The sequence below is a fragment of the Camelus ferus genome, chromosome 1 (genome assembly GCF_009834535.1).
Source record: "Camelus ferus isolate YT-003-E chromosome 1, BCGSAC_Cfer_1.0, whole genome shotgun sequence".
Lineage (NCBI taxonomy): Eukaryota > Metazoa > Chordata > Mammalia > Artiodactyla > Camelidae > Camelus > Camelus ferus.
In genome coordinates, this window is record NC_045696.1 from 119,276,977 (window position 1) to 119,299,697 (window position 22,721).

The 22,721-nt window shown below is 47.0% G+C and overlaps 1 protein-coding gene across 2 annotated transcripts in view; it reads left to right on the top strand.

Moving 5' to 3' along the window:
- RFTN1 (raftlin, lipid raft linker 1) overlaps positions 1-8,552 on the top strand; it is a 177,807-nt gene extending 169,255 nt beyond the window's left edge. For both annotated transcript variants that reach the window (XM_032488952.1, XM_032488943.1), the window contains exon 10: positions 7,184-8,552. In XM_032488952.1, the coding sequence (XP_032344843.1) occupies positions 7,184-7,555 (372 nt within the window). In that variant the 3' untranslated portion in view covers positions 7,556-8,552. The remainder of the gene's footprint in view (positions 1-7,183) is intronic.
- The last annotated feature ends 14,169 nt before the right edge of the window (positions 8,553-22,721 follow it).

Sequence of the window (22,721 nt, forward strand, 5' to 3'; positions counted from 1 at the left end):
CATTAGCTTATCCTCCACCAGTAGAATCAGACATTAACTCCTTGAGAGCAAAAACCCTTTTTTCCCTTGCTGTTGTGTGCCCAGTGTCTGCCTTTTAGCTAGGACTCAGCAGGTACTTGTTGGAGCAAAGGAATGAGCAATCAAAACGCCCGAGCCCGGCTCTCAGCTGATTCCTCTGCACAAACACTACAGGCTGGAAGGGAGGGGCAAGATCTATTCAAAGTCCTGAATGAAAAAAAGATGCAGCCTAGGATACTGGATCCAGCAAGGCTATCCTTCAGAATAGAAGGAGAGATAAAGAACTTCACAGACAAGCAAAAACCAAAAGAGTTTAGCAACACTAAACCCATGCTAAGAGAAATATTGACAGGTCTACTCTAAATAGAAAAGAAGCAGGATGCTACAAAAACGAGAAACTCTAACTGGAAAGGAGATAACTGCCATGAATTACAGAAAGAATAAACACAAAATTGTTAAAGAGGACATCTAAACCATTAAGAGTGGGAGAGGGAAGCAAGGAAAGCCACGGTGGAAAACAGTATGGAGATTCCTCAAAAGACTAGGAATAGACTTACCATATGACCCAGGAATCCCACTCCTGGGCATATATCCAGAAGGAACCCTACTTCAGGATGACACCTGCACCCCAGTGTTCATAGCAGCACTATTCACAATAGCCAAGACATGGAAACAGCCTAAATGTCCATCAACAGATGACTGGATAAAGAAGAAGTGGTATATTTATACGATGGAATACTATTCAGCCACAAAAATCGACAACATAGTGCCATTTGCAGCAACATGGATGTTCCTGGAGAATGTCATTCTAAGTGAAGTAAGCCAGAAAAAGAAAGAAAAATACTATATAAGATCGCTTATATGAGGAATCTAAAAAAAACCAAAACATAAATACAAAACAGAAACAGAGTCATAGACATAGAATACAAACTTGTGGTTGCCAAGGGGGCAGGGGGTGGGAAGGGACAGACTGGGATTTTAAAATGCAGAATAGATAAACAAGATTATACTGCATAGCACAGGGAAATATACAAGATCTTGTGGTAGCTCATAGCAAAAAAAAATGTGACAATGAATACATACATGTTCATATATGAGTGGAAAATTGTGCTCTACACTAGAATTTGACGCAACATTGTAAAATAACTATTACTCAATTAAAAAATGTAAAAAAAACCCAAAAAACAAAACGTTGAGCCTGGGGCACGGGTCATATGTCTAGCGCTGACATTTAAGAAAAGAGATCGCAAGGTTTGAACACCAAAGACACAGCATATTTAGTCCTCTTTTCATCTGTAAAGTGGACAAAGTTCTCCAAATAGAATTTTCAGCGTTTGAAAGAAACTTCTTTGTGTATATATGAGTGTAGCTTCCAAAGCAAATATTAAACTCCTTCAAAGGTAATAAGTAATTTCTACGTTACGGGAGAAGTCTGCCTTCCAGCTAAACTATTTGAAGTGGAGACGGAGATGGACAGTTTTTTAAATGTGTGAATTAAAGAGGGGGACGGAATAGCTCAGTGGTAGAGCGTGTGCTTGGCGTGCACGAGGTCCTGGGTTCAATCCCCAGTAATCTAATTTAATCTCCATTTAAATAATTAAATGAATTTAATCTCATTAAAATAAACCCAATTACCCCACCAAAAAAAAAAAAAAAACTAGAAAGAAAAGAAAGAATAAAAAATAAAGTAAAATGTGTGACTTAAATCCACTAGCCCTGCTGACATGGGACTCTGGACACACTGCCGTGAAGAGGAGGCTTGTTTCCTTTTCCGCACTTACTTCTGGCGTGGATGGCTAGTTGGGATTTTTTCTGGTTTAGGCACTGGCAGCGCACCCGCGTGCCCAGGACCCCTGGCTGGGGAAGGCCCGTCCATCCTGTTCAGCTTACAGCTTGCTGCTTGAATTCAGAGACTCTCCCTGGAATGGCTCAAGATGTACTGGGCCCTCCGGGCTGGACTGCCCGCCTCCCCGGGGTGGGTTACAGACCTCCCCTCAGAGCCTCCACCACCTAGGATCTGAAATAGAGCCGACCTTTGAACAGCGCGGACGTTAGCCCGGCTATAATTTATAATGGACCCTCCGTATCCGAGGTTCTCTGAATCCACAGATGGAACCAACCACTGACCGTCTAGTAGCATTTCCTACTGAAAACCATCCACACACAGCTCAGACCCGCATTGTCCAAGGGCCGACTGTAATTTCTGTTGCTGGTGAGCGGTGGTGGCCGTCCCCAGCAAAGGAGAGAGGGGAGCCTGCCGGTGAAGGGAGGCGGGCACGCTGCGGAGGTGGGGGCCGGGGAGGCCTCCCTTCCTCCCAGCTGTTTCTCACGCGGTGAAACCCTGCCCAGGTGGTGTTCTCAGCTGCGTGCTTCTCACGCTGTGGTCCGTGATCCAGCAGTGTCGGCCTCACCCAGGAGCTTGTTTAAAATGCCACTCTCTCCCCTCCCCGGGCCCCCTGAGTCAGAAACCCCAGGACAGGGTGGGGGACCCATGTCTGAAGGAACCCCCCCCCAGGGACACTGACACCCCCTCCAGTCTGGGAGCCAGTGTCTTAGCTGAGGGGTCTGGGGCTCCCGCCAGACCCACTTTGTGGTTCTCCATTCAAATTTTATCATTATTGATTTGGTAAAAATAGGCCTGTCAGGGAGCCTTCACTGTAGATACTCGTTTTGAATAAGACACCAAAGCATCTTTCCTGGCGGTGAAGGCCGGGCTGCCATTAGCTGACTGCCTGGCTTCGTGGGTCGAGTGCCTGGCTTCGTGGGTCGAGCACCTGACCTGGCAGATGGGTCCTAACGTCATGAGGTCCAGAAGCTGAGGCACCTTGTGCAACGGGCTGAGCTATTCCAAAGGTGTGTCACCCTTCCCCTGGCTTCCTCTCCTCCCTTCCTTCCCGAACAGGAGCCCAGAACCCCTCACCCACCAGGAATGAGAGGGTGGAAGTTAGTATGGAGCCAGAGGAACCTGTGCTTGAATTTCAGCTCTGCTACTTTCTGGCTGTGTGATTTTGGACAAGTTACTTAACCTCTCTGACCCTCTGTGTGCTTATCATACAATGGCGCTAACAGTGCCTGGTGAGAGAACTGCTTTGGGGATTCGGGGAAGTGGGAAACCTCGTCACAGTGTGAGACACCTCGTCACAGTGTGAGACACCTGGTGGATGCCTTGGTACGTGCTTTTCTTTCCTAAGCGGGGATTCTGCCGGCAGTCGGCCCTCAAAATTCGGAAAATTTAGCTCTTAGATGATATGGACCCTGAGTTTTGGCCGCTGCTCCTTCCCTGCATCATGAGCATGTCCCCCAGCAAAGAGGAGGAGGAGGAAGTGAACGACTTGAGCCAAAGCCTGCTGGTGAACCGGCTGCAAGCCTGGGGAGCCAATAACGTCACCCTGCGCCATCGGAGGACACAGAAAATGGTGCGGGCCTTGAAGGCATGTGGCTTGGCAGATTTTCCTGGGATGACTTGGAAGGACAGAAAGACGTGGGCTGGAATAGTTCCAGCCAGCTTGCCACATGCAGTCCCAAATCCCCCTCTGCCCGGCAGCCTGGCAGGGTCCTGCGGAAAGTGGCGGGTGTGCCCACCACAGGCCTCTCCCAGTCTGCATCCTTCTGTCTGTACCATCAGGAGATCCACACAGTGGGACCCTCTCCGGGAAGCTGGATGTGGCCGGGCGTCCGAGGAACCGTGGAGGTCCTGTTGCTTATTTGGCGAGAGCAGCCTCAGGGAGAAGATGGGGTTTGCATTAGAAAATAACCAGGGTCCTGGGGGAGTCTGGCGCAGGGGATCGTCCTGGCTGTACGCGGCCCACCTGCGGGGGGCGCTGTTCACACCCAGCACGGACCGAATGGGCCCCGGGGTGTGCACCTCCGCCCTGCGGGCAGGGACAGCTCTTTTGGACATGAATGCCCTGCCCAGGGACAGACAACCGAGTGCCAGAACTGGGGTTTGAACCAGGGCCTTAGCCGCTGTGCTATGTACGGGTGGTGCTTGGGTGTCGTAGCATTTAGGACCTTTCAGCCCCAGCAGCCTCACCACCTTTTTGGCAAAAGTAAAACTCCCTCCAGCCTCTCTGACAGCTGACATCTCGGATCGCCGTGTCTAGGCAGGCTTTACTGACCTCCTTCTAAAAACATGCAAAATGCAGAGGGTCTGGCTATTTGGGAACAAAACAAAACAAAACAAAACACTAGGCTCTTCAGTTTGGCCTGGAGTTAAAATGCAGCAGCAGCTGCAGGTGATAAGGCAGCAGTTAGGGACCATGACCCCCGGGTACCTGAGAGCCACGCAGGGCCAGCCTGGGGCCGCAGAAGCCGGGCTGAGGCCAGAAGTCCTGGCCCCGCACCGGTGGCTGTGGGCCTCGAGATGAAGTGGGCAACCTTTGGGGTGGGGGTCTGAGGCATCAGAGGGGGTCCATTGTTGGAAACTCATGGCTTAAGTAGCAGCCTGGCAGCCATCCCATGAGGAAATCCCCAAAAAGGAGCACCCAGGGGAACCCAGCCAACATCCTAGGTGAGCTCATTTGGGATTTGGGGGAGGGCAGGTGGAGGAGGACAGGATGGATGTTAAATCCGAACCTCGGCATGCACTTTGCTCCTTTCCCTCTTCTCTGATAGAATATTCTGTCATGCCAGTCTTGTCCAAAAGGAGTTCAGCGCATGAACCCCAGGGTGTGTTCCGGCTGAGCCCCCCAAGTGTGTTCTGGCAGTTGTTTTATTTGAGGAAGCAGATCTCTACCATGGCAACCGCCACAAGGGTGGCAGACTTTTTAAGGATTTACGTGGCACAGGTTCACTTCTTCCCAGCCAGGCGCTCAGATTTCTCTGCGACATGGAAATCGTTTTTCCACTGGTGGTGCAGCTGCCTTCCTGGGCTCCCAGCAAGTCACTAGAACGGAGGACTCCCTTCACTTTTCTTTCCGTCACAGAATGGCTTAGATTGAAGTCCATGTTTGGTGAAGCCCGTGTGGCCCGATTCAAGTGGAAAGAAAGGAAACAAAAGAAAGAAGTGAAATTCAAGTGAAACAGCTGTGTGTCCCGTGGGCCGGAGCTGCACCTGTGGGGTGGCCCAGACCCTCCCCCCGGGATCCAGGCCCCCGAGTCTCTTCCCAGCAAGACCCCTCTCTCCAGCGGGGCCTCTGGACACCGGCCCTGACCCACCCAGCTCTCTATCCTCTGTGCCTGGCATGTCCCAAAGACCTCAGGGATGCCATCACTCTGAGTGCACACCACCCAGCTCTCCAGCCTCTGTCTCTGAGCACTGGGGCCCGGGCCCCACCAGGGAGGACCTGACATCAAGACGGCAAAGTTGAGAGGGACCTTCGGCAGGAAGATTGGGGGACCCCTTACATTTGGAGAGAGGGATAAGGTCGCAGACCTCCCTGAGTTGTTACCTACAAAGCACACGCCTATTTTATTTTATTTTATTTTTTTGCACACTTCTTTTACAAACACCCTTCATGCTTCCATGTCTGCTCCAGCTCATTTGCCCAGATTTATTCCAGACAGTCTTCTGGAGCAATTCCTGTCGTCAGCAGACTCAGCAGGACTTTGAACTGATTTTTCAAATTGATTTCTCTTTCTGGAGCCCAGCCAGACCTGATGTGTGGATGCACGAGTGCCTCCTCACTAAACCCCAAGCTGTGTTCTGACCAAAATCACAGGACTGGCTCACATCCCGCCCCCACCACCAAAACCCGGTGCAGTCAGCTTGGCCAGACTCCGTGGTCCTTGCATCCATCCATGCATCGCAGGAGAGGTTTGGAGCACCTTCCCTGCGCCAGGCTCTGCGCTGCATCCCAGGGACTCGGGTGCGCAGAGGACAGGTGGCATCCCTGACCTTGCAAGCCTACGCCTGGCATCAGTAATGACAGCAGACGTATCTGGTATTTCGTGTGCTGGGCACAGCGCTAAGCCCATTACATGGGTTATTGCATCACCGAGTCGACATAAATACCCTCTCAGGCAGAGCTTGGCAAACTCCGGCCCGCCGCCTGTTTTTGTAGATAAAGTTTTATTGGAACACAGCCATGCCCGTTCATTACGTGCCATCCGTGGGCACTTGTGTGCGACAGTGGTGGAGCGAGCGGCTGCAGCAGCGGCCGTAGGGCCTGCAAAGCCTGGAGTAGTTCTCTGACTGTAGGAAAAGTTTTGGCCCTGATTCAGGTTAGAGTCATTCTCCGGGTTGTGTAGATGAGAACAGAGGCTGAGGAGTCAGGCGGGCGGTCTCGCTCCGTGGCTTCGATGTGACGCAGGGCTTGCCCTGCTCCGACACTGACTGTGCCCTTGGGCCTTTCTGAGCTCCGTGGACTTCCCTGTCCCACAGGGAAACACTCGGCCGCAGGTGGGGCTCCCTGGGAGCCGCATCTGGGATGAATCTGGATGAGGTTTTAGGGGGAGTGCCCTTGGGAACAACACCCATGGGTAGAAGGGCGCGGGAGGGGGCGGGGGAGACTCTGGGCTGTGAGGCACTCGCAGCTGTGGCCTCGGCCAGCGCTCCATCCAGGTCTCCCCGGAGCTGGGCTGGTTTGTTAGCTTTGCCTCGAGCTGGAAACCGGAGGACGGGCCGTTGTCCCCGCCTGGATCAGTCACTGGTCGTAGCTTGGCCTGGAGGGAGAGAGCCTCTGGGGGTGGGGGGTAGCTGGGCTCTCTAGCAGAGGCAGGGGGCTGTCAGCTGCAGCAGCCCCTGCAGTGGTGGCAGGGGGCCCTGGGCGCCCACATCTGTGCCTTCTGACTCAGGTGACCTGGGGAAGAGGGTGGCCGGTGGGCGGTATGCACAGCTGCTCTGAGTGGGAGTAGCCGGAGCGCTGGCACTTGGGAAGAGCAGGCCCGCGTCCCCTCCCCCATCCTGCTTCTCCCGATGGCCGGATTTCAGCACTTGCTTTCCCAGGCCTTTGATCTGGGGCCAATGGAAAGAAGTACCTCTCGCCCATTCCCCAGACCCTGAAATCCGCAAGTAAGATACATGCCGTGGCCAGCATCCTCAGGCTCTCGGTGGGTGTGACATTTGGGCCTTGATTTGGTTTGGTGCCGGACACGCCCTGCTCCAGGAATACTGGAAATTGTGTGTCTTGCTGTGAGAAGTGACACTGTGTGAATGCAAACGTTCGTTGCAAGCTCTCCATTCACGGAGGCTGACGTATTTATCTCCATCTTCCCCAATTTCTAGTTTCAGTGGCGATTCTCCCGAGAAGAAATGCGCAACAGGCAGTCCAGGAAATCCAGGGGTAAGCGCGGAGCCAGAGACAAGCAGCAGACAGAAGAAAAGGAGAAGAATCTAGAAGACCAGTTTCCCAAAGCGGGAGACATGGGAAACCATCTGCCGGGGCTGCAGCAGGAGGACTGGGCCTCCCAGGAGAAGGTCACAGGGGAAAAGCTGTGTCCCGACGGCCAGCTCTGTGTGGATGGCGGGGCCGTGCAGAACGGTCCCTCTGGCCACAGCCCGTCCCCGGCTGGGGGCGGCGCTGGGCGCTCCAGTCCTGATCCTGGAGAGGGTGCCAGGGAGGGAGGTGCTGAGGAGGCAGCAGCAGAGGACAACTGAGTCCCCGGCAGGTGTGCTGAGGCCTGACCAGCCAGCACACTGGAGGCTCGGTGCCAGCGGCCAGGCTGGGGGCTGGTTTGCTCTGGTGTCCAGTGTTACCCTTTGGCTTGGCTTGACCTCTCCTTGTGAGCTTACCTGGACCCTGTGAGGGCTGGGTCATTGACAGTGTTGGTTTCTGCACATCCATTTGAAACGTGTTGTGATGCCCCAGCGTTAGAACGCAAGAGGTCAGGTTACTCCTAGACCTCAGGGCTGGAGGCCCAGCCTGGCTCCACCGCTCCTCCTTGGACGGGCTGGACCATCCAGTGCCGGTGTCCACCCCCACCCCCAGGGCCTCCAGGGGGCCTTTGGGCCACATGCAAGGGCCTCCCTGGCTAGAGTCAAGGCCAAGCTATTCATCCCCAGCCCCTCAAGGGCAGAGGGCAGGGTCCATCCCTGCTGTTCGCTGCAGCTCCCTGACGATCATGACAACCTCTGGCGCCCTGCCAGCTGCCCTTCTCCCCTCAACCCCCCCTTGGACCCCATTGCTTTGGCAAAGAAAATGACATTGGGGAGGGGAGGTGCCCCACCTCCTGGCTTTTCTCAAAGTGTTCCCATAGATACTGGTAATCTGGAAATGAAGAGCTAATTCTGTGTGTGTACCTACTCTTGCAGAATGTCCAAGAAAGTATTCTGTGTTAGTATTAACGCCAAAAAGTTTTTTTAAAGGTTTTGTATTCAGCACATCATATGAACATGCGCTTTGTCTGTCATTTTGGGGCACACCAACTGGGGGGAGCCCTGGTTATGTGCTGCTGTCATCAGTGTATCATTGGCCAAGTCACTTCCCATGGATGCTGTCACATGTTTGTATCGCCCAGAAAGTGTTGTTGAGGCTTTAAGTAGTGCAGCTGGCAAACCTTGAGGGGAGAGCGCCAGCCGTCTTGACCAAAACAGCAGCCTGTCTCTTCTCTTTCTTGTTTAGTTACTCAAAGCAATAAATCATCTGTGAGTTTAATGCATTGTGAGTATTGAGAATTTATCACATCGCAGTGAAAGGTCGTAGCCTCGCATCCAGAGGATTGGACCCTGGGTCCTCCATTCACATTGCCTAAGTTTCAGACTCCTGGCAGCAACAGGATGACTTTGGAGACGAGATAGAAGCTCCTGTGAGAATACTGGAGCCAGCTGAGCAGCTCTGCTTTCTGGTTATTTGTAGAAGGAAGACAGAAAACGAGAATCAGGTGCCAGCAGGTAAGTCAGGGTGTGGCCACTCCCACCGCCCAGAGTGGTGGAGCCGAGAACAAAAAGCCCTACAGCAGTTTCTAAGCACGTCTCCAAGCTTTTAAGTCAATTTCAAGAAGTGAGTCTTTGCAAATTTGCTAAAATAAAACACATTGTTTATAGATTTTTATGGGGCAGAATTGAAACCCTTAGATGGCCCCACTATAGTCGTTTTTCCTGTTGATTTTTGAGCAGACTTCCCTCCCAGCCCCCCAGAGCCTACACACAAAGGTTGAAGGCTCTGTCCAAAGAGAAGATACTTTTATAAATATAGTTCTAAAGAAAGCAGCTTGTTCAAAGTTATTTTTTAATGACATTTCCCACAATTATACTCAGAAAGATCTACACAGCATTTTGACTTAATACACATACTATCTCTTAGCCCATATTTTAGAGGACCACGACCCTTGAGAAATAGGCTCTCCAGCAGCGAGCTGGGGCGGAAACAAGGCCCCCAGCTCTCAGGACCCCGGCCGTGCCCTCCAGGTGGACAGCTGACATCACTCAGAGTTGGGTCTAGTTTTTAATAATTAAGTGACATTGGTGGTGGCAGGATTTGTTGTGGAAAAAAGTTACAGGTGGATGTAGCTCATTTGAATGCGCAGCCTAGCATCCGGCTAACAGGTAACTCCCGAAGGTCTTACCCTCCTGGCTCCTCCACACCCCTGCTGCTGTCCGGCCAGGTTTCAGCTTACCTCGGGCAGTTCTCTAATTGGCTGCACCTTAGAGTCACTGAGGGGGGAGTAGGTTAAAAAATCCCTGACACCTGGGTCCCACGCAGGAGGCTGTGGGTGGTTGCCCTGGGGCGTGACCGGGGCCTGTGGGATGGATAAACCCTTCCGGGAGTCGGCAGTGAGGCCAGGAAGGAGCCCCACGGCCACGGGACACCTAGGAATCCCATCCCAGCTTCTCTGTGAGATGAGATGCTTTCTACGAAAGGTAAATAAACAAGCCCCTCAACCTGGTCCCTACATCCTGTGTGAGTGTGGGGCTGCCTGGAGGAAATTTTACTTTGCTGTGGTTGCCGGTAGGGGAAAAGGCTATGGTGCATGGGCCCTGCCCAGGCCCCAGTGACCAGTAGAAGTAGCAAAGACTTGCAGGGTTTGGCGTGAGACTTGTACGCGTGGTGGTCAGTCCTTGGGGCTGCGGCGGCCACAGCGGGTCTGGAGGGACGGGGGTTCCTGAGAGGTGATCCGCTACCAGAGGCAGGGACACAGGTAGCTGCCCTGGCCCTGCTGCCACCACCCGACGGGGCCTCCTGGGGAGTCCGAGGCACTCAGACTTGCGGGGAGGCCAAGGCCAGCCTCACGGAGGGAGAAGAGAGGCTGCCCTGGAGGGTTCTGGAAGGTCTTCGGGCCAGTGTTTGCCTGTGGAAGGTTTTTAGAGGGAAAGGGAAGAAAACCTCTCCCAGGAACAAGAGATGTTCCTCTGAAACTGTGGCTGAATTCTGAGCCTTTTACTCGAAGTGTAAATTTACCCATCTTCCTACGGATGCACGGTTAAGCTGCTTCCACGCCTGACTATTTTCAAACAGTGCTGCGGTGAACATGTTTGCTCGTTTCCTGGTGACCACGTATGAGAACGTCTTTGGAGTGTGTATCTAGGAGGCCTGCTGGGTTGAAGGATATGCACACCTCCAGTTTATTAGATGTTGTCAAACAATTCTCCAAAGTGACTGCAGCAGTTTGTACTTCGGACGCCAGTGTCCAAGGATTCCTGTTTCCCCGTCTCTTCACAGCGTGGGGTTATTAGTCCACTGATTGTCGTCATGTTCGTGTTAATTGCATTGTCCTCGTGACTGGTCGGTTTGGGCGTCTGTCCTGTTTATTGGCCATCTGAGTGCCCCTTTCTGTGAATTGCTTGGTTATATTTTTTCCTCAATTTTCCATATGTTTGTCTTTTTAAATTGATTTATGCAAGTTCTTTAGGGATTCTAGGCATTAATTCCTTGCTTATGATATGCATTGCAAATCTCTTTTCCCAGTTTTTAGTTTGATTTTAACTTAGTTTATGTTATTTGCCTCCATTAAAGTTTTAAAGTTTAAAAAAAAAAGTGGGGGAGGATGTAGCTCAAGTGGTAGAGCGCATGCTTAACGTGCACAAGGTCCTGGGTTCAATCCCGAGTACCTCCTCTAAAATAAATAAATAAATAAATAAATAAATAAATAAATAAATAAATAAATAAATAAATAAATAAACAAACCTAATTCCCTCCTCCCCCTACACCCCACAAAAAGTGTTTTCAAGACCCGCTCCTCACCCGTAGGAGGTTCAGGAGAGGATGTGGGTGCTTAGTGCCACTCAAGGGGCCATCAGGGGAGGGGAAGGAAATCTTACCAAATTGGCTTGAAAAAACGCAGGTGTATTGCCCTAAAGTGCACATGGCCACAAGGTCAAGTACTGACCTAGGGAGGTCCTGAGGACACCTGCGTTAGGGAAGTCACCAGGTGGCCTGTTTTGTGCTGGGCTTCATGGGGTGGACCCGCCCAGCCCAGCTTTGGAATCAGAGCTGGGCTAGCTGACACGTGTAAATTCAAGTCAGGTTTTTTGCATCTCCCAGCATCCGTCTCCTCACGTGTGGATGAGGCCTGACGCCACCTCATCAGGTTTTTTTTGACGATTTGTGCGCTGTATGTGAAGCATTTGGTCTGTTGGGAGCAGTTAATCATATGCCTTTGGGTAATAAACGTGGCAGAGACCACCCCTGTTCACCCGACACCCGTGGGCTCCTGTACTTCACAGCCCCTCTTGTAGTTGGGGGCCATGTGACTGGGTTCTGGCCAACGGGACATGAGCAAGTGTGATGCAATCCACTCTGGGCCTCACCTTTTTTATTTTTTTAATTAAGTACAGTCAGTTACAATGTGTCAATTTCTGGTGTACAGCACAATGTCCCAGTCATGCATATGCATACATATATTCGTTTTCATTTTTTTTATTAAAGATTATTACAAGATACTGAACATAGTTCCCTGTGCTATACAGAAAAAACTTTTTAAAATCTGTTTTTATATATAGTGGCTAACATTTGTAAATCTCAAACTGCCGAATTTATTCCTTCCTACCTCCTTTCCCTGGTAACCATAATACTGTTTACTATGTCTGTGAGTCTGTTTCTGTTTTGTAGATGAGTTCATGGTGTCTTTTTTTTTTTTTTTTGGTTTCACATATGAGTGATATGGTATATTTCTTTCTCTTTCTGGCTTCACTTAGAATTATGAACTCCAGGTCCATCCATCTTGTTGCAAATGCCATTATTTTATTCCTTTTTATGGCTGAGTAATATTCCATTGTATAAATACACCACAGCTTCTTTATCCAGTCATCTGTTGATGGACATTTAGGTTGCTTCCATGTCTTGGGTATTGTAAATAGTGCTGCTATGAACATTGGGGTGCATGTACCTTTTCTAATTGGAAGAGTTCCCTCTGGATATATACCCAGAAGTGGGATGGCTGGATCATATGGTAAGTCTATTTTTAGTTTTCTTGAGGAAACTCCATACTGTTTCCCATCAGCAGTGTAGGAGGGTTCCCTTTTCTCCACACCCTCTCCATCATTTATCATTCATGGACGTTTGAATGATGTGGGCCCCACATTTAAAAGCATCTCATGCTGCCCAGCCCTCCCTTATCCCACACCCTTGGCAAGTTCAAGATGGACTGTGACCTGAAGGATAAGTAAACCTTTGCTAGCCCCTGAGATGATGAAGTTTATCAGAAGCACAGCATATCCCATCCCGACTAATAGAAATACTGGGGTAATGTTTCTAAAGTCTTAAGGTATTTGTTAGTGGTTTAAAAGTCACACAACGGTGAACGTGAGTCCCACCCTTGTCTGAATATTTTCACATCTCTAAGTAGATCACCCTTCACCAGAGTTAATGCTTAATGGGACTAGATTTAAGAAAACGCTGGAAGGAGACATTCTAATTAATTTCTCAGAAGCACGCTTTATCAGTCCCCTAATCTAAACATATTAATCAAGCCCATTCTAAAGCACAAGTCAGGGTTCAGGATGAGCTCTCAGGGAGCAGTGGAATACAGTTAGGAGTAGGAATATGCTGACAGAGCTCACTGCCCACCCCCAGTGCGGGCTGGGCTGGCCCTGGGGGACCATCCTGCTGGGCTCACCCCAGCATGCTGGGAGCAGCAGTTGGGATTCAAGATGAGGTGGCGAGAGGGCTGGGGAGAGGGGATGGGGAAGGAGGGCTAGGGCACAGGCAGCCTGGAGGCAGCTGGGAACAACTCCCTGGGGGTCTCAGCGGCCCTGCGAGGGTTGCTGATGCTGCGTGAGCAGGGCAGGGCGGCCTCCCGGGGGAGTCCGGTTCTGCACCTGCTCCCAGAGTGGCGGCATCCCGTCAGACCCAAAGGCGGGACCCAGCAAGCCCTCCACTGGGGTTCTCGGTGACTGTGGCCGGAGAAGGAAGCAGGGCGGTGTGCACAGGTTCCTGTTAACTGTCACTTAAGACCTGCTGGCTGCGGGTTGCTGGTCTCAGCACCCACAAGAGGAGCGCCTGCAAGAGGAGCCCCTGTGCATTCATGTGGGCACGTGGGGTCGGTTTCCTCTCTAGACGTGCAGTTCGAACTCCCACCCAGAGTGCTGAGTGCTGGAAAGCGATGGAGACGGACCCAGTCCTGGCTCCCCTGGGCCCCCCGCAGACCCTGAGTAGTTGCCCCAGTGGTTGTAACTGTGCTGATTGGTACTGGCCGTGGAGAAGCGGGCTGCCATGAAGGCAGGCATGGGCCGGGGGTGCGCCCGCCCGGGACAGACTTGCAGAGGGAGTCAGCGAGCTAGGCTGAGACCTGAAGGCAGAGGTCAGGTGAGCCGTCCTGGGGAAGGCAGCCTGCCTGCTGGTGAAGAGCCCCCAAATGATTTTAATGGTGATGCTGGCAGTTACAGAAAACTGTGTCTTGGAAATGAGGTAAAGGACTTTGTTCAATCCAGAGGTGGTTTAAAAACTCAGGCTCCATGTTGGCTGACTGAGGAAAGAAGAAAAGTTTTTCAGCCTATCACTAATATAGTAAAACCTACACTTCTGTATTTAAATGGGTAGCTCACTAATCATTAAACTCAATGTGGCTTTGCATTTTTCTGCTGCCTCCAAATAATATAAAGGCTCAATGATGTTAAGAAATAGATTTCACTTACCAGGGTATTAAAATGCTTCCTGTGGTGGACCTCTATGTGTGTGCACCTTCAGTCCTGGGTCTTTTTGATTCTTCCATGAAAAAAACAAGTAAATCATCTTGGAAGGGAGGACAGCCAGCAAGCCTGCCAGTTTCTGGATTCACAAAATGCCTAAGTTACTGATCTGCCTAAAACTTCCTTTTCTTGCAGCTGGGGATCTATCCATTTAGCCCCTGTCTCAGTCTAGCCCACCTGAAGCCCCAACAGGCAGATGTTGTCAGTTTTCTTCCTTACTAATGGTGAAGCTACCATTTCTCTTGAGCCCCAACTCCAGAATTTAATCAGCAGGACCGTGCAAGAGTCCTCTACATCAAACCAGACTTTCCCCTTGTTCCAGCCCCAGGCAATTTCTTTTTCTTCTGTCAATGTGGGAGATGCAAACAACAGTCACTGAAATGATTAATCAAATATTTGAAGACGGTTGAGACACTCCATGGTCATCACTCATCAGAATGGCCAACCTCAACTCCCCTTGGTCTCTAAGGCCTGTTTTCCCATCATGAAATTGTAGAACGGTGAAGCTGTAAGGGATTTTAAGTTGGCAGAGTCTTACCCACTTGACAGATGAGGAAAGCAGGTCATGGAGAGAAATGGGGGCAAGTCATGTGGGAAGCAAGTTGTAGAAACGGAGGATTCAGGTCTCTCTGCCTGGCGCCACGTTCTTTCCATCAGACCACACAGCCAACCACGCTCTTGTCTTGTTCTTGGCTTCTCTAGGCTCTTACAGTCTCTAACAACAGAGAGACTCAGTTGGATTAAAAAACTCTCATCAACTGGGATGCTGTGCTAGTGGGGTGCTCTGGTTAATCGAGACTCTCTAAAAAGATGGAGAGTCCACCCATGAGTGGCTGGGAGGATTTTAGAATAGGTCCAAGTCTGTTGAGGGGACGTCCCCTGAGAGGAGAGGAAGGAGGTCGGGTCCCACAGGTCTGGCTTTGTCACTCCCAGCCAGGTAACTGTGGGCGGGCCATCCAACCACTTCCCCTCATTTCCTTGTAGGTAAAATGAGACAGTATCATTCACCACCTACTTTACATAAACGTCGTGGAGCAATTTAAGGAGATAAAAAAACTCCTCATCAAATTTCAGGAACTTTGGTAGTGTTCAGTTGATAACAGAGCTCTAACCAAAATCCCTACTGCTGCAGAATTCAGGTTAAGCCCAGAGTTACTGTTTCCCATCACTTTACCTTTATCACTTCACCTGCAAAAATGAAGTTATATCACCACGGACAAGATCTATTTGTGTTTAAATAACCTGAGGATGAAAAAGATGTGGTAAAGAATATACAGGACGAACTGAAAAGATAAATTAATGAAAACAGTGTGATTTCAGAACAGGTACAAACAAGGAAACTTCCGAAACAGAGTGGTGAGGGGAATTCAGTATGTGATAAAGGAGTCATTCCAAACCATCGGGGAAAGGGGGGAATGTTTCATAAATGGTGTCAAGCAACTGGAGAGCCAGCCATATGGCAGAAGTGAGACCCCTGTCCCCCATCCAGCACAAAAATTAATTCCCAATGGATTAAAGACCTGCAAAAGTATCAGAAGAAGATACATCCATAAAAACCAAGGGGGAAAGACTGACATATCTGATTATATATAAATGTAAAACTCTGGTATAAGTTATAAGAAACAGAATTCAGGGACAGGGAATAGACTGGGGGAAGTGTTTGCAATATATATATAATGGACAAAGGATTAGCATCTATTGTATGAAGAATTACAAATCAGATATCAAAATGGACAAAATGTGAGCACACAATTCTCAAAAGAAGAGAGAAATGGCTAGAACACTTGATGGAAAAACGATGCTGGAGAGCAAACAGGAAATTAAAAAAAAAAACCTTTCATCTAACTGACTAGGAAAAACTGTGTAAAGATTTAGAATATCTAGTATTAGCCAGAAGGTAGGGAAATGGGTACTTTCATGAGCCGTTAGACTATAAATCGATCAGGCATTTATAGGGCATTTTGAAAATGCCAGTCAATTTTTGATCCAGAAATGACAATGCTAGCAATTGTACGGGACCATGTGCACAAAATTACATGAACAAATTTGTTCACTGTAAATTGTTTGTAATGGACCCAAACTGGGAAATGTCTGTTGGAGAGATATGGTTAAGTACATCCTGGTATATATATCCGTAATTTGCAGTGTATTAAATGCAATGAAATCTAAAAGCACACATATTTCATAGGTATTCCACATCAATACACTGTAAAAAGTCTAACAGGCTGCCCAGCAAGCTTTTTATGAAGTTCATTCTAGGTGAGGGAGTGGCACGGGGAGAGAACTTCAGAATTTTAGTTTACATACCTTTTATATTATTTGATTTTTTTAATGATCAGTGTATCAGGTAATTAAAAAAGAACAAAGAAATCGACAGAATCTTGGTATGCTCAAGCAGAGCGAAACGGGGCACGGGGGTGAGATGAAAGAGACCGGGCTAGGTGAACGGGCCCTGCAAGGTTGGTAAGAGCTCAGAACAGACTGGATCAAGACGGCTGCTCAACAACTGGGGAAGTCTGGGTTCCTGAGCACGAAGCATTTTTAAAGGCATGCCTGGGTTCGGTGGTGGATTAGGAGGTATCTTTAAATGTCATCACTACACTGGCTGTGTAGGCGCCTATTAGGGAAGAGTAATATTAAAGACGAGATATCTCACTACTTCTCTGAGATGAGAGCAGGGTGCTTCTTTGAGGTTCATTTAAAATAAAACGAAATAACAGTTCTCAGGTTGAATTATCAGGATATGATTATCTGCAATACCCAGGAATGAAGGATACTGCTGTTTTTTCAGAAAGAAAAGTCTCAGGCAGAGGCACATGACATTGGACGGTGTCTGACAGTCACTGTGTGTGCCCACGTACTGGTATTCGCACCTGCTCACATGGACACGCTTGTGACACTGCATCGTGTAGGAACAATTCTCCCAGCACTGTCCCCAGAGTGGGTTCAGCCTTTCCCACTGTCCCCTCACCTCCCCATCACTACTGTGAACCACCCTGTCATCCAAGTTCTGCAGTCTTTCAACCAGATATAGTTGCAAAACAAAAAAAAATTTTTTCCCCAAAGCATTTCCACTTTTTAAAAAAAATTGAAGTATAGGTAATTTATAATGTTAATTTCTGGTGTACAGCATAGTGATTCAGTCATACATACATACATATATATATATATACTTTTTCATTGTAGGTTATTACAAGATACTGAATACAGTTCCCTGTGCTATACAGTAAATCCTTGTTGTTTATTTTATATATATTTGTATCTCCTAATCCCAAATTCCTAATTTATCCCTGCCCCTCTTTCCACTTTGGTAAGCCTAAATTTGCTTTCTGTGTCTTTGAGTCTCTTTCTGTTTTGTAAATAAATTCATTTGTATTATTTTTTGAGATTCCACATATAAGTGATATCATATGATATTTGTCTTTCTCTGTCTGACTTACTTAACTTGATATGATCATCTCTAGGTCCATCCATGTTGCTTCAAATCACATTATTTCATTCCTTTTTATGGCTGAATAGTAATTCCATTGTGTATATATACCACAGCTTCTTTATCCAGTCATCTGTCGATGGACATTTAGATTGCTTCCATGTCTTGGCTATTACGTATAGTGCTGCTATGAACATTGGGGTGCATGTATCTTTTTGAATTAGAGTTTTCTCTGGATATATGCCCAAGAGTGGGATTGCTGGATCATATGGTAACTCTTATTTTTTAGTTTTTTGAGGAACCTCCAGACTGTTCTGCATAGTGGCTGCACCAAATTACATTCCCACCAGTAGTGTAGGAGGGTTCCCTTTTCTCCAGACCCTCTCCAGCATTTATCACTTGTGGACATCTGGATGACGGCCATTCTGACTGGTGTGAAGTGATATCTCATTGTAGTTTTGATTTGCATTTCTCTCGTAATTAGTGATATTGAGTATTTTTTCATGTGCCTATTGGCCATTTGTATGTCTTCATTGAAGAATTGCCTTTTTAGGTCTTCTGCCCATTTTTGGATTGGGTTTTGTTTAACATTTCTTTATTGTTCTAGTCATTTTACAATGTTGTGTCAAATTCCAGTGTAGAGCACAATTTTTCAGTTATACATGAACATACATGTATTCACTGTCACATTTTTTTTTGCTGTGAGCTACCACAAGATCTTGTATATATTTCCCTGTGCTATACAGTATAATCTTGTTTATCTATTCTACATTTTAAAATCCCAGTCTGTCCCTTCCCACCCCCTGCCCCCTTGGCAACCACAAGTTTGTATTCTATGTCTATGAGTCTGTTTCTGTTTTGTATTTATGTTTTGTTTTGTTTTTCTTAGATTCCACATATGAATGATCTCATATGGTAATTTTCTTTCTCTTTCTGGCTTACTTCACTTAGAATAACATTCTCCAGGAACATCCATGTTGCCGCAAATGGTGTCATGTTGTCGGTTTTTATGGCTGAATAGTATTCCATTGTATAAATACACCACAGCTTCTTTATCCAGTCATCTGTTGATGGACATCTAGGCTGTTTCCATGTCTTGGCTATTGTAAATAGTGCTGCTATGCACATTGGGGTGCAGGTGTCATTTTGAAGTAGGGTTCCTTCTGGATATATGACCAGGAGTGGGATGACTGGGTCATATGGTAAGTCTATTCCTAGTCTTTTGAGGAATCTCCACAGTGGCTGCACCAAACTGCATTCCCACCAGCAGTGAAGGAGGGTTCCCTTTTCTCCACAGCGTCTCCAGCATTTGTCATTTGTGGACTTTTGAATGCTGGCCATTCTGGTGTGACGTGATACCTCATTGTAGTCTTGATTTGCATTCCTATGATAATTAGTGATATTGAGCATTTTTTCATATGCCTATTGATCATTTGTAATTCTTCCTTGGAGAATTGCTTGTTTAGGTCTTTTGCCCATTTTTGGACTGGGTTTTTTATTAAGTTGTACTAGCTGTTTACACATTCTGGAGATTAAGCCCTTGTCAGTCTCATCTTTTGCAAATATTCTCTCCCATTCCATAGGTTGTCATTTTGTTTTGCTTATGGTTTCCTTTGCTGTGCAAAAGCTTGTAAGTTTAATTAGGTCCCATTTGTTTATTTTTGCTTTTATTTCTATTGCTTGGTTAGACTGCCCTAGGAGAACACTGCTAAGATTTATGTCAGATCATGTTTTGCTTATGTTTTCTTCTAGAGGTTTTTATGGTGTCTTGTCTTATGTTTAAGTCTTTAAGCCGTTTTGAGTTTATTTTTGGGTGTGGTGTGAGGGAGTGTTCTAACTTTATTGGTTTACACGCAGCTACCCGGTTTTCCCAATGCCACTTGCTGAAGAGACTGTCTTTTCTCCATTGTGTGTTCTTGCCTCCTTTGTTGAAGAGTAATTGATCATAGGTGTGTGGGTTTATTTCTGGGCTTTCTGTTCCATTGATCCATATGTCTGTTTTTGTGCCAATACCATGCTGTTTTGATTTCTATAGTTCTGTAGTATTGTTTTAAGTTTGGGAGGGTTATTCCTCCAGCTTCATTCTTTTTCTTCAGTATTGCTTTGGCAATTCTGGGTCTTTTGTGGTTCCATTTAAGTTTTAAGATTATTTGTTCTAGTTCTGTGAAAAATGTCCTGGATAATTTGATAGGGATCACATTAAATCTGTAGATTGCTTTCGTAGTATGGCCGTTTTAACAATATTAATTCTTCCAATCCAAGAGCATGGGATATCTTTCCATTTCTTTCAAACATCTTTAATTTCTTTTATCAATGTTTTATAGTTTCAGTGTATAAGTCTTTCACCTCCTTGGTCAAATTTCCTAAGTATTTTTTAATGTAATTTTAAAAGGGATTTTTTTTTAACTTTCCTTTTCTGATATTTCATTGTGAGTGTAAAGAAATGCAACAGATTTGTTTTTTAATCTTGTATCTTGCTATGTTGCTGAATTTGTTTATAAGATCTAGTAGGCTTTGTGTGGAGTCTTTAGGATTTTCTGTGTATAGTATCCTGTCATCCGCATATAGTGAATGTTTTACAGCGTCTCTCCCACTTTGGATCCCTTTTCTTTCTTTTCCTTGTCTGACCGCTGTGGCCAGGATGTCCAATACTATATCGAATAGCAGTGGTGAGAGGGGGCATCCTTGTCTTTTTCTAGACTTTAGCAGGAAGGGTTTCAGCTTTTCACTATCGAATATTATGTTGGCTGTAGGTTTGTCATAAATAGCTTTTGTTATGTTGAGCTATGTTTCCTCTATACCCGCTTGGATTAAAGGTTTTATCATGAATGGATGTTGAATTTTATCAAGTGCTTTCTCTGCATCTATTGGGATGGTCCTGTGATCTGTCAGTTCTCTCGTGGATGTGTGTATCACACTGATTGATTTTGTGATGCTGAACCATCCTTGTGACCCTGGGATGAACGTGATCATGGTGTATGACCTTTTTTATTTGTTGTTTAATTCAGTGCATTTCCACTTTCAATGACAAAAAATAGTTTCCCAAAGTATTTAAGTTGCTTCTCAAGATAACCTTTGTTTTTACTTTCCTACCTTGAATTTCTAGCACAGTGACTGCACATAGTAGACCTTGGGAACAGTTAATTAATTTATCATCTTCTAGAAAAAGCCGTCACCTCCTCAGGTGGAGCCCCATTAAATGACTCTTTTGGGTTTTTTCATAAAATCAAAATGTTACTTCTCTCATCTTAAGAAAATGAACTGTGGTTTAGTTAGTTAATAGTACTGTACCAATTAACTGTGCTGTTGACTCCTTACTTTTGATAAGCATACCACACTGATGAAGGACGCTGTTGTTTGGGGGAGCCGGGCAAAGTGCGTATGGAAACCTTGTGCAATTTTTGTGACTCTTCTATAAACCGAAAATTATTTCATAAAGTTTAAAAACCAAATATTAAACAATGAGTTTAAAAACGGAGTTCTCTTGACCTCACTTCCCTTTCCAGCTACCATCCCATCTTTTCCCTTCCCTTTAGAGTAAGTCTTTTATTTTTTTATTATTACTATTTTTTTTTAGAGTAAGTCTTTTAAACTGACTTATACTCATTCGTTACAATCTCTTTCCTCCCAGTTGTCCCCAAGCCCACCGCAACGTTTCAGTCTTAACACCCCCTCATCAGGGTCCCCGGTGACCCTCCAGCTGCTCCATCAGTGGCTGCTCATCAGAACCTGTCTCTCCTGTCACATCTCAGTGTGACACAGCTGACTCGCCTGTCCTGCTGGAGACACTTTCTTCATGTGGCTTTCGGACACCACACTCATCTCCTTCTCCTTCCTCCTGTTTATTTGAGCACTTTTTCCAACTCTAATATCCTCAAACCTCACCAACCCCCACAACAGTGTGGCCCCCCATGAACACAGCCAGGGCGACCCCCAACAAGCTGAACATGGAAGAACTGACCACACTGGAGGCAAACAGTCAAAGGTACGAAAAGCCAAGAGTTCATAATGACACTTTTCATCTCACTGGTTATCTCTGGAGGTTGCTAGGACACCAACTCCTAAGACTAATTGATAAAGGGAAAGAATCAATCATTGATCCTGTCTTTGCTATTCAGACTGATTTCAGGGCAGAGACAATGAGGGAAAAGTTCTTTTCAGAGGAATCACAGGTAATAAATGTAAAAAAAAATGACAGAGATGGATAATTAATTCTTAGTGAAATAGTAGGTATAGGTCATGATCACCAGCTACTAAGATAACTGGGTGAAGGATGATAGGGAAATTTATATTGGGGGGATCAGGCTGAAAAAAGCTGGACCTACTGATCAATCTTGAAAATACTGGAAGTGGACAGGGAGTAGGTGCCTCTTTGGGATGCAACAGAAATACAAACACCACCAATGGTGTCGTCTAGCAAAAAAAAGTTCTTGACTCTGAATGAGTCAAGAACTACTTACTCTAGATCTACTCTAGATCTACTTACCAGCTGATGGGAAATGCAGAGGATGGAGGCTTATGTCCAATGCCACCTCGAGGATGGAGCAGGCTGGGCTAGCAACGTGGGGAAGTCTGTAGGACTGGTAACCCAGTTTCTTCAACAAAGTGTGATCTATGGAGATGTGCGTGGGACGAGGACAGGGGACTGTGGATTAGAAGAAACTCAAAAGACATAACAAGCAAACACAATGTGTAGACTTTGAGGCAGTTGGGGAAAAACGCAGAAAGGTCTGAGATGCTATTAAGGAATCACCGTTACTTGTGTGGAGTGTGATGACGGTACTGTGGTCACGGAGAGGTGATTCAGCTCTGTTTACTGAAAAATTTACAGGTGACGTGATATTTCTAGGATTGGCTTCAAAATAATCCCGAGACCTCAAAACACAAAGAAGTTGAAGGCAGACTGAACTCAACAGCAGAATGCTGGTAATCAGTGAAGCTGGTGATAGACGTAGAAGAGTTAATTTCACTGTCTTCTCTACTTCGCTCTCTCTTTGAAAACTTTCATAATAAGATTTGTTCCTTTCAGGGTAGGTAGGGGCTACTGACCAGAACCAGTGTCCCAGGGAACATCCTTACCTCCGAGCTCCACGCCCACATGCAGACACTGTGGGATGAGGAAGGAAGCACTCTGGGCCTCACAGACAGCCACTTTCCTGGTAGCCTCTTTGGAAAAGAACTGGTATTTGACTTATTTTCTGATGAGCATTAGAGCTCATGCTGACACTTAACATTTGAGAAAGACTCATACATCAGCTTAAGCTCTTT